A 13,280-nucleotide genomic window follows, 5' to 3' on the forward strand; every position below is an offset into this window, starting at 1 on the left:
GAATCACTTATATGGGCTGCGTCTGAAATCACATAGGCTGTTTCTCAATTCCAAGAGCGCAGAGAACGGACTTGTGTTCTCATGGAGACCGGTCTTGCCAAGCTTCCTTGGAAGAACGAACTCGGAACCGGCCGCAATGACTTCTGGCCTGGGACACCAGGCGAGTACTAGCTCAAGTCTGCATTCCATGCATCCTCGGTATCAAGAACACATCCGGGTTCTTTCATGCGTCCTCTGTACTTGCGTTCTTGAGAATTGGGTCTGAACTTCGACGGTTAATGATGACGTAAAACGAGAACACAAGGACGCAAGATCGCTGAAGAACGCATATTGAGAAACACCCATACTCTCTTGAGTAGATACTTCATTTGAATAAGTAAAAAGTATGTTCTAAATCAGGGGTTCCCAAACTTTTCCATTCCAGGACCCACCTAGACAAGAATAATCTATCTCAAGACCCACCAAAATATAAAATAATTTTAAAGCATGAATGTGGGATGGGAGGCGTTAGTTCTCTTTGGAGCAGTTTTTTTTTCTTGTTATAGCATGAATGACAAGTTAAATTGCAATACAAACTTTTGGCACATTATCAAAAATTGAGAGCCTAACAGCCTAATGGCTGTTGAAATAATGTTAAGAATACTGAGTAGTTTTTGTCTGCTGCCTCAACTGATTAACCAGACATGGGAGAACAAATTTAAAGAAATGAAAAAAGATTAAGTAAGCTTAATCATAACCAAAGGTTTGATATGACAAAAATCATAATATAAAAAATATATAATAGACTAATCATTTTATTTGACAGTAGGCCCAGGACCTAGAATTTCTATAAAATATTTATGCTGCGAGTGTTGTTAAACTCATTGCGTTGTTCAGCGCAGAAAACGCTTTCGTGCTCGTGTGTGTACATGTGAAATACTTTTTATATATAGGCTATATTTTTTGCGTTGTAGAAAAATGCATGCAAGGGAACGCAAACAACGCACTCTTACGACGACCATATCTCTGAAAGACAACAGTGCTGTGTTGAACAGACGAGAGAAATCAGTGCGATTTGTTTCATGAAGCACGCGCTTGCGACATGTTGTGTTATCAATTTCAGCGTCTCAGAGCGGCGCGGTTCATTAAGCGGTTCTGTGCGCATTATAAACAAGAAGAAACTCGTTTACTCCAATCACTGCTCTGCATTCTGCATGAGATCGCATTACACCGGATAATTCAAATGTCACGAAAGGCTGATTCAGGTCTCCACTGCGTTTCCCAAAAGCATCGGGAGCTAAGCTGGTCGTAGAGACCATAAGTGGCAGCGGTTTTACGATCTACTTAGGCATACGATGCTTTTGGGAAACGCAGCCTTTCGTGACATTTGAATTCTCCTGTGTAATGCGATCTCATAGCGATTTCTATTTACCGTTGGTTTCATCGTGCAAAATGTTTGTGTGTGTGTCATTCATGAAACGTAAATTTAGCTGCAGCCAATAGTGACTGCGCGACCCACCTCTTCCCAATCTGCGACCCACAAATGGGTCGCGACCCACAGTTTGACAACCCCTGTTCTAAATAGTATGAATGTGTGTAGTATGAATGTAATCCGGATACTACATTCGCTATGTTGTCACTGTCATGTGACATACGTTGTTTCACTGCCATTTATAAATCCTAGTGGCCTCATGGGATAGTAAAGTGTACATCGTATGCACACTTCATAATCTTGTCGGAAGTAGGTCATCCGGGTACTTTTTGCCTACTCTTTTATGAGTACTGTGAATTCAGACATACTACAGTTTTGTCACACTGTATTTCGCCTACTATATAGGAGAGAAGTATGCGATTTTAGATGCAGCAACAGATTTCACTTGTTTCATTACTGGATGAATCAGTGTTTTTGAACAAATCTCTTGAACGAATGATTCAATGATTCCCTCATGAAGACTTCACTTGTTTCATTACTGGATGAATCCGTTTAAAAACAAATCTCTTGAGTAAATGATTCAATAAATACATTTTTTAACAGTCACTTGTCACCACCTACTGGTGTAATGATGTAATGATACAATCTTGTCAAAGGTTTAAAGGGGTCATATAATGGTACATGCACTTTTACAAGTTGATTTAACTGAAATGTGTGTTGGCAGTGCCTGTACACAACCATCATAAAATGATAAAAATCCATCCAGTGTTTTTTTTTTTTAATCTCCTTATGTTTTCCCCGTCTCAAATCAAGCTTGTGACATCACAAAATCGACGTCCCTCCCACGATTGTTGATTGACAGCAGCATTTCAACACAGAGCCGCCCTCGCTCGTGAGCGAGCTGTCATCATAGTCCGCGCGGTCATTGTTGATACTCACTGGAGCACTGTCTATGAGCAGAATGGCGTCTAAGCGATTGTGGTGTTCTGTTCTTGGGTGCAATAAGGAACACAGCAGTCATTTTGATGTTCCTAAATCCGAACCGCTGAAGACGCAGTGGCTGAGTTTTGTTTTCAAAGGGAATATTCCCCACGATCAACGTCAATGCTTTCATGTTTGCGCGAATCATTTCACACCAGACTGCTTTACAAACGAGGGTCAGTATAAAGCTGGTTTTGCTAAGAAGCTGCTCCTGAAAAAAGGATCGGTACCAACTATTCGTGTTCCTGCTGCACCTCCAGAAGAACTGAAGTGAGTGTAACGTTTTATTAACCTTTATATTAATATTTATATTAATCTTTGCAAATCGCTAGCACGCTTCACGATGAATGCGGCTAAGGTTTACACTCAGGGTACATTACGGCATGTTTTCTATGTACGACGTTCTCAATATAATTCAGAATCCCACGTTTATAATGAACAACGCGTTTATTCGCGTTTAAAGCTCATTATCATTTAAAGACACATGCACTTAAACGGCGTGCTGAAAACAGAGCTGTTTTTGAGCAGGTAAAATTTGTGTTTTCTTACAATACTAATGAGAATTTTTAATTAAAGTATATTACAAACTTTTAATTTAGACCCTAAAGAATCATATATTAGCTTGTACAAAAATGGCATTATATGACCCCTTTAATAGACAGAACCGAATCATTGTCATTTAGGAAAAAAATCGCTTGGGTGCTTGAATTGAGATCGCGATTTTTTAACAATTAATCGTGCAGCACATATCAATACAATTTAAAATAAATGTTTTCTGTTTGAATATATTTTACAATATAATTTATTCCTGTGATGGCAAACCAGCCATTACTTTGCTCTCTCCTACATGCATGAGGTTAGGAGAAGATAGACAGAAATGCAGTTTTTTTGGATGATTTGATGTTAAGTGGGCAAAGATGAAAGTGCATTTTTTCCCGCAGTGTTTTTTTTTTTTTGTAGGGTGCATGATACAAAGAGTAAACCAAGGCTCCATTGATTCTTTTCTCCCTCCATCCCTCAAGTTATTAATCAGGGCCTGCAGTCAGAAGACGTGTGGATAAACACAGAAGTGGATCAGTTTAATTTGATGCTCTGATGCGTTATCAGCGAATAGCAGCAGATATTAAACTGGAAAGCGCCATCACTCGCATAAATACAGAAAAGGAAAAGTCTCCCTGATCAGTGTGTGTTTAGATCAATGGTTTCCTACAGTTTTTGTATTTTGTGCCCACACAGCCCCATCAATAGGCTCAAATACACTTTCATCAGCACCAAACCATGCTGCTCATGACTTATATTATTCAGTGATTAATGATTCATTTTAGTTTTAAACTTTAACTTAAAAACTGTCAAAGAAAGTTGTTTTGCTTTTTCAAAAGGTTAAACAAAACATTTAAACACTTCCAAGTACCCTGGAATCTAGTAAACCTGGTATGTAAAACCCTAACTGGGTTTAGAGAGAGAGAGAGAGAGAGAGAGAGAGGCAGGAGTTGCGTTCCAAATGACACACTATACGCGGCGCACGTATACACTATGTACTCAACCGTGTAGTGTATGAATTTTATAAGTTTTTTTTTGTGGTTCTGAGTCTGATGTCTGATGCCCCTCCCCCTCCGCGACAGTTGAGTGCATGAAGTGTCCAACATTCCACACTTCGTTCTTTCTGTTAAGTGCATCATCAAAGTGCACGTTTTCTTGATAGAATTTTCAGTGTGAACACACTACTCGTACTATTTATACTACAAAACGGCATAGAATAGTGCATAAGTATGTGAATCGTGACGCAAATAGGGACATTGTCTTGTACTCCGAGAATCTTGGGCTGTCAGGTGTAGTTTAGAGCTGGCCGAAAGGGCGTGGCAGCTGAGACCGCCAGTACAAGAAGGATAATTATAGAATCACCTGATGTTACCGTAGCAACAGAAAACAGCATGTGCATCCCGCTGCGCTGCGTTGCTACAGAGACACCCTCCTCTCCTGTTAGCACAACTGTGAACACTTAATCTGATCATTTTAGAGAGGTGCCATGTCACCTCCAACACTTGTTTTCCTGATACTCATGACAGAAACTAACGATTAAAGAAACGAGACAACGCTATTATACCAGGCCTGACAACTTGGTTTCCTTCCTCTCATGACAGAGCGAGATTAGAGTTCTATCTAACAAGTCCTCTGAGATAGAGGCTCTCTCAGTGTTAGTAAACACAAAACATGGGGATGGGGAAAATGGCTGACTTAAAGGTTTAGTTCACCCAAAAATGAAAATTCTGTCAGTAATTACTATTTTCTTCTGTGCGGGCCTCTGAGTGAGTTCACGTAGTGTAACAGCGCAGCGCTTCTGGGTTGTACGTCAGAACGTAGGCTCACTATTGGCCAACGCTGGTCATGTATGTGATGCTGGCCAATAGTGAGCCTACGTTCTGACGTACAACCCAGAAGCGTTGCGCTGTTACACTACGTGAACTCACTCAGAGGCCCGCACAGAAGAAAATGAATAGTTCAATTTTTATTTTTTTTTGGAATTTAGACTCTTACATTTATGTATTTGCATTTATTTGATCAATAATATAGTAAAAGCAGAAAAAGTGAAATATTTTTAGAATTTAAAGCATTTTAGTATGTGATTTATTCCTGTGATCAAAGCTGAATTTTCAGCATCATTACTCCAGTCTTCAGTGTCACATGATCCTTCAGAAATCATTCTAATATGATGATTTGCTGCTCAAGGAACATTTATTATTATTATCAATGTTGAAAACAGTTGTGCTGCTTCATATTTTTGTGGAAACTTTTTTGAGGATTCTTTGATGACTATAAAGTTTAAAGAAATGTTTTAAAGGGGACCTATTATGCAAAATTCACGTTTGGACATAAATGTGTGTTGGCAGTGTGTGTACACAACCACCCCATAGTGATAAAAATCCACTCCTTTTTTTTTTTAAATCCCCATAAATCATAAGCAGTGTCTCCCAACGACCTGTTTTCAGCCATGGGGCTGGTGTGACGTCACAACAACCACAGGCCCCACCCACGAATGTTGACAGACACTGCCGTTTTAACATAGACCCGCCCTGATCGAGTTTACAGCGAGTTGTACACATCCGCCATTGCTGCACTGATGAGAATGTCTCCCAAGCGTTGTAGCCTAGGTGTTGTGTGGCTGGATGTATTAATCCACATAGCTCTCTTTCCATTTACTACTGAAATCTGAGCCAGCCGCTGAAGACGAGGTGGATTCATTTTGTTTTCGAAGAAAATGCTCCCTCAACTCTACCGAAATTCGTTTATGTACTTACGCACTTCTTATACTGTGTTTACTCAGCACTTACGATGATTTTCTGGAGTAAAACTGACACTTCATTTTTTGTGTAATGTACAATAAACTTTATTAAACTCATCAGTATATTTTTGGCCATCATTCGGACATTCGGTCGTCTACAGCAGGCTTAATAGTGGATACAAGCAATGACACATACATTATAACCGTAATTAAACTAAACTATACCTGTTCCATCTCCATACAGCATATATTCTCTGACTTTGTAGGCATTATTGTCTGACTCCGGGTCGAAATGAACACCGTTACTGAGAGTTTCTGTTTTGATAATATCATCATTCCGTGAGATGAGATTGTGAGGCTGAGATTGTGAGGCTCCGCCCTCTGTGCCGGCAGCAACAGCTCATTTGCATTTAAAGGGCACACACTAAAACGGCATGTTTTTCTGAGCCCCAAAAAGTGACAATTTAAACATGCTGTAAAAAATGGTCAGTTGGGTATTTTGAGCTAAAATTTCACATACACACTCTGGGGACATCAGAGACTTATTTTACATCTTGTGAAAAGGGGCATAATAGGTCCCCTTTAAATGGAAATATTTTGTAACATTATATAGTACATGTCTTTGCAGTAACTTTTGATCAATATAACACATCCTTGATGAATTAAAAACTTTCTTAAATTCTTTAAAAAAAAAAAACAACTACTGCTGCCAAACTTTTGAACGCTAGTGTACATTAATTCAATACCCTTGAAATATTTATCCCACCTCCAGAGTCATCTGATTGGTCCATTATTTAAAGCTGATGCAGATAAAATTTTGGGGTATTTTTAACGTCAAATCGCATAAACTTACATTTGGTACTCGTGTACACAGACTAAAGGCCCATACATATCAAGGATGATAACTATGACAATTTCTAAAAATCATTCTAAATATAAAAAAATAGCAGTGTCCACACCACAACTATAACCGCACAGAGTCAGACAGCCAATTTGAATCCATCCTGCTTTAAAGAGCTTGAGCATTTAAAGCGACAGACGATAAAACTGCAGTGCGCGCTTAGAATAAACAGAACGTTATTGTCTGATGGTGCGAATGCTAATATAGTTATCATTATAGTTATTATTTGGTTATCGCTCTTGATGTGAACGGGTTAACCATCTTAACAATAGTAATAAAAAAATGTATGTATGGTTGGTTACACTTTATTTTAAGGTGTCCTTGTACTGAGCAATATTGATTAACAACACATACTTACAATAGGGCTAGGTGGGAATAGGGTTTAATTTAGGATTAATTGCATGTAATTATTCATAAATTACTGTTATTACTATAGTATGTACATGTAACGTGCAACAAGGGCACTGTAAAATAAAGTATTGTCAAAAATATGTCTTTATGTCGGGAATTTGCTTCCACCTGTAATTTATGTAGATGCATATAGCTTTCATCAAGAGAATATAAGTGAATCTCACTGACACTCAAAAGACAAACACTCTTTGCCATTTATCTTTGTGGAGCTCTGCTAATGAGAATCCAAAATTATTCAATTGATTCAAGACCACAGTAATTATATTCACATATGATGGGGATATATGCCCTTGATCATTTCATAAGTTTATCCAGGATCTTTTTTTTCATCATCTGGCTGCCACAGTGATCTAACAGAATGATGAGTGAGAAGAAACAGTTATTCTGGACTCCTCATGCTATCCAATCTGCCTCGCAGTGTGAGGCACATGGCTGTCGGAGGTAGAAATCCTCTCACACAGCCTCCATTAGAGGTGCCCTCTACCCAACAAGACCACAGTATTTCCCTCTTTCACTCTTGGCTCTCACACAGACCTCTCCTGAGCATCTGGAGGTCACCGAGACGCATGCAGAAGACACGTAAGCCTCTGAGAGAGGAAGCCGGCTCATAAGAGCTACTTGCACTGCCCCGAGACACTGAGTCAGGGATCAGAGTTTGCTGCTACTGAGAATTCAATAATTTAATATTATTAGTTGCAGTCTGATTTCACAAGACTGGATGGAATTAATCGAATCTAAACCATTTTATAATAATGTCAGCCGTAAAAAATCTGTAACACCATTCAGACCTTCCAATGTAGAAAAAAAATAATACATTGAGATTCTGACCGCACCTCAAGTTCATGGTTGTACATCCATTTCTTGAATTTATGCTGTTTTTCTGCTCTTTTGGCTGATGTCAAACAAGAAATGAATGCAGCTGAGCAACTGAGCGGATCTGCCAGAATACAATTTGCTGGAAGAAAACAAAATACAAATACTGACCTCTGGTTTTTAGCTAGTTTTTAAATATTGAGTGTTAAGAGCACATCTCCACTGGATTTCTTTTTAAACATTAGAACGTTTTAAAAGTACTGAGCAAAATAAGTGACTATATCAATGTAATATGCACAGTGCCTAATATACTGTCTATTGTCAAGCGAAGCGTCTGTCATGTCGTATAAGTGCACAGTGTGACAGACAAGCTTTGTCGGATGCTTAGAAACTAATCCTATGTTCATTTAAAGAAATGTTCATTTTCATCTTTTACTCACCATCTGTAATTTTCCAAAGCTGTACTACTTTCTGTAGAGCACAAAAGGAGGATTTTGAAGTACTATGTTGGTCACTCTTCAATGCAGCTGCAACCAAAACTGAAGATTTCAAACTTCAAAAAAGAACCACAAAAGTAGTCTATACTTGTGCACGATATCCCAACTCTACTGAAGCCACACAGCTTTCACTGAGAAATTCAAGTCACTTCATTGATTAAATGAGACTTTTGAATAAACTTATGAATAAACACAGCTATATATTTCCTATTGAGATTGACTATTGACATATGCGTCATCTTTTGTTCCATCTCACATCCAGTGTCCACATCATAGATAACACATGAATGAGAGGGAGAAGAGAGAAAACAAGAGATGCAAGCAGGTGAGTGTCACACAACCACATGGATGGACCAAAAGCACTCTGACTGTGCAACACACATTAATACATCTATATCTAATATATCTATATGTAGTTTTAGGACACTGTATGTATTCCAGGTGGACTGTGGCACACTTAAACACTCATATAGTTGATATTCCATGATGAAAGACAGGTTAAAACAGCAGCAGGGTGTTCATCCTCCCTCTGAGGACTGACAGGCATGAGGATGAAAGGAAAAATACGGAAGGACAGGGGCGAAAAATCTGCTACTGCTAAAACATTCTGCACATCTTAAAGTAAAATTAACAATTTAAAACACCAAACATTAAACACCTGCCTGGAAAACAAAGACAAGAGTAGAAATCGTAACGATTGGGACAAAACTTTCAGCTCTCCTAAATCATCCTAATTTATACACTAAACAATAATAAAATAAAAAAACATTATTTTGGAAGGGCTTTTTCTATCTTTTAAAGGTGCAGTATGCCTGATCATAACCACCTTTTTCCAGTGATATTCCATTTTGTAATGTCTCTCAGTCATCTCTCTTTCAACAGTCTTTCTTCAAATCTCCCTCTTGCTCAGCTCACTCTTCTCCTCTTCCATCATGAGTGAACACACCCCCGACTGCTGACTGGCTACAAGTTTGTTGTGGTGCTCGATCCGATCCACATTCAACAGCGTTTTTCAAAAATAGCTTACAGTGAAGCGGAGACATGAAATTAATGAAAAGAAAAAGAGCACTGGGACACAATGTGTTCGCCACAACACTTCCTGCTGCGTTACGACTTAACCTACTTAACGTTAATCTGAGCAATTACACCTCGTCTTCTGTTAAAAGCACCACATTCTGCAGAGTGTCTAGCGACATTTCTCAATTCAAGTGAATATATATATACAGGTTTCAGTTCTTAAATTATTTAACATAAAAGGTTTAGGGAGGTCAAAGAACTGAGCTAATCAAGCTGAACATTACTAGATTCACTGAGGACAGGACATTTAAAATGGAGATAAGGTCTGTATTCATTTGACAAGAAAAGGACATGATGTCCTTCTGTTAAAGGCTAAAAACTGTGTATATGAATGTAAAGTTAGATCTCATTAACCTGAAAACAAGAGAGAAGTGATTTCCAGTGTTTTGACTTAATGAAGGGACATGATAAACCTGAAGCAGCACATCAGTGCAGCAATGAGGCAGAAATCTGGGCCGAATCTCTGTTCTGAAAGTCATAAACTAACATTAGAGAACTACATTATACCATGATCTAATATAAAAACCCTTTCTCACAGAGCTAATAAATAGCCTGAGTTGCACAGGGCAAAACCAGGGTGCTCATGGTTCATTAGGGCAGTGGAGAACAGATGCGATGATGTTTTCAGCAGAGATGAGGGCCATTCAGCTAAAGCCTCAAACACAGGCTAGTTCTCAAGTGAGTCTTAACTCATCTACTACAGTTTCAGCTAGAGACCCGATGTTCACCGCTGTCATACTGAGTGGAAGTTCCACTGTTCTGAAACCAATTGTGGTTAAAACAAGTTGTCTGCATTATTTTGGGTGTGTTCACACTTACAGTTCAGTTCGCTCGTTTCGTTTGGTCCGGAGTCTCCAAACATTTAGTCCTCGTTCGCTTAGCGTTCACATTGGCATTTTTAACACTGAACCTAAAGGCGTAGGGATACGTTCACAACCTGATCGGTCGGCTTTATGACGTATTGCCTATTTCTTCCAAAACAATGTGTACTGGGATAAATGAGCTCGTATGTACGTAGCCTACATATGATGGTTTTCGACCAGCTGAGAACTCGTGGAGAGCTAAAATGTTTAAAGGTGCCCACCGCGGCACCGCCGCAACGTCGTTTAGAATTTTTTATAGTAATACAAATAATTTTGTTTAGTTCCAGAACGGACACTACAATTAAAAACTAAACACATCTGCTCAATTCAGCGTGAGCTGAACAAAAGTCGCAGCACAGATCAGCAGCAGGAGTCAGATTTCACCTCACTCTTGACTGACAAGATGACGGCGGAAGATTTGGTTTCAAAGCTAAATGTAAAAGCACCATTTATACAAGTTTGTCAATTAACTGTTTTGTTGTGTTTTTCATTAAGGATAATAATGAACCCACCATTTAAGCAATTGCTGCTCCCAAATTGGCAATTTGAAAGTGAAAGTAAAATGTGCACAGCCGCACATGCATTCATAACGGTGCGTGTCCACTGGAACAGAGCAGAGTGAGCGTTTTCAGTTCATTCCTATGGAAGCTCTAAGTTCTATAGGAATTTATTGAAAAATGCTCACTCTGCTCCACACTGTTATGCCTGTGCGCCCGTGCACATTTTACTTTCGCTTCCAAATTAGCGATTTTAAAGCGAGGTGCAAAAGAGCACATCCATGATGTGTTCATATTTCATTAATTTCACACTTTGCAAATGCACAAATGTAATTTAAAACATGTGGTTTCTGCATTGTAATACATGACTACTGTTTAAAAGTTTGGGGTCAGTAAGTTTTTAAACAAGACATTCATAATGTTACAAAATATTTCTGTTTCAAATCCATCGTTCTTTTCAATTTTCTATTAAAAATTCCTGCAAAAAAAAATCGTATCTTTGTAAATATTTGTTTCCACAAATATTAAGCAGAACAACTGTTTTCAATATTGATAGTATTAGTAATACTGATAATTGCTACACAGGAATAAAATATATTAAAAGAGACCAGTTCTTTTTTTATTGCAATAATATTTCACAATATTACTGTTTTCACTGTAATTTTGATCAAATAGCCTAAAAGACTTTCCCAAAGCTGACCCCCACCTTATGAACAATAGTGTATGTAGGTATAAGGTGACAAATTGCTACTTAAAATTGTAATTAACAATTAACTTTGATACTTACAAAGTTCATTAACAACTTTGTGTTGTAAATTTGACTTAAAATTGTATTTCGTCCATAGTAATTGTGTAAATTAATATCAAATCAGTGAAATTAACAGAAACAATTTCTCTCAGTTCAAGCATTGTTGTTGTTACAGTGTTTTGCCATTGTAACATAGTTTGGTTAGAGGCACATTTAAAAACACTATAGTTACTATACCATGTTGTAAATAGTCAAAGAAAGGAACTCATCACCACATCCCTCAAAACCAGTCAGACAACAAGGCACTTTGCTATTTTTTATTCATCAGATTTAAATACAATGACAGGGTCTACCTCAGAAAGAAACAAATTCATACACTGTTTCCGTATGGCGGCAAGAGCAGGAAAAGAAGAAACGGTGACCGTTGAGTAAACCTCACAGGGAAGAAGCCCAGAGACGCTTGTAAAGGTGCTGGTAGCGGTTCTTTTGCCACAGAGAAAGAGAAAACACACGTCCTACACAAATGCCCAGAAATGTCACTGAACACTCAGATCACATCAGAGAGAGACAAAAATACGTTCAGTCAGTTCACTTGGTTAGTTTTGATCTACCTTCAAAATATCCATATATCCCAAATATAGAATCTCATGATTGAGGCGGCATTTTCTCAGCAAGCTTTTGAGTTCATGGTTGCTCTGTGCATCCCCCTCATTTCTTTAAAAATCTTGCCCCAAAATATAGAAATCTGATTGGGCAGATCAGGTTTGCTATGATGGGGTTTGACAGCTGGTGATTGGCTAAAAATGTACATGAACAAGATGTTTGGCTATCATGTCAAAATTAAGAGATTAAGGTAAATAAATTGGTCCTACTTAAAGCAGCTACAGGTAGCTTCATCTGTAGCCTACTTGCTTTAAAAAAAAGTAAAGAAAATGATAAGAAACAAAGTCCTTGGGCAGAAGAGAGGCTATGCACAGAGTAAAAAAAAACGAACTAAAAATAAAAAAACGGACAGAGGCAAATGTTCAACGTTAGAAAAAAGAGCATTCTAATGTTTTGAGTTTTTTTTCATGATTTTTGTGTTCTCTGCAAATGCATCCTGTCTTCCACAAGGTCTTTGGGACAATGACTTAGCGGCGGTACCCGAACTCATCTGCGTCGTCATCACGGAAATCTCCATAACGCCAAATGTTGAGCTGCAAATAAAAGGCAAAATTGTAAAAAAAAAAAATTAAACACGAGTTAAAACATATCTTTTAACTGTACATGTCACTGTGGAATTTAAACACTCAGTACTTAAATCTCATAATTGCATGTGTAATTTAATTTTGGTTTGGACACTTTCATTGTGGCGTCGCTAAAGTTAGGTTGTGACAAAATAGTTTCCAACTGCAATCGTGCATATACGAGAATTTTAGAGACCGCATATTGAAAGAAAAACAAACCCTCAAATCAGCAAATCTTTGCTGTTTTTGAACGGGCTTCTTCTGCACCAGTGGACACGTAGGGTAAAGGAATTGTGGGAAAATAAACTTTTGAAACCCACCCTAAATCCTAAATAACTTCAATGAAACATTAATAAGCAGCAAAAGGAGGCTTTAAGTCATTTGACAGCACTGATCCACCATCATTAAGTCCTGATAAGCATTTGTGCTCATGTATCTGTGAGACTGAGGCACAGATGGCCAGCATGTAGACAGGATCATTAAAACATGAGCTGATCTGTAACATCACACCTCAGTAATAACGAGGCGAACGGTCGTTTACGGTCCTCTTTAACTCCAGTCCCTTCACGTTCAGT

General features: G+C 38.3%; 1 protein-coding gene across 1 annotated transcript in view; it reads right to left on the reverse strand.

The window, feature by feature from the left end:
* Nucleotides 1-11,782: 11,782 nt before the first annotated feature.
* The window catches only part of snd1 (staphylococcal nuclease and tudor domain containing 1), a 169,569-nt gene continuing 168,071 nt past the window's right edge, over nt 11,783-13,280 (reverse strand). Inside the window, exon 24 of the mRNA XM_084407141.1 lies at nt 11,783-12,675. Within this exon, the coding sequence (XP_084263267.1) occupies nt 12,610-12,675 (66 nt within the window). The 3' untranslated portion in view covers nt 11,783-12,609. The remainder of the gene's footprint in view (nt 12,676-13,280) is intronic.

This window comes from Rutilus rutilus (genome assembly GCF_951802725.1).
Source record: "Rutilus rutilus genome assembly, chromosome: 4".
NCBI lineage: Eukaryota > Metazoa > Chordata > Actinopteri > Cypriniformes > Leuciscidae > Rutilus > Rutilus rutilus.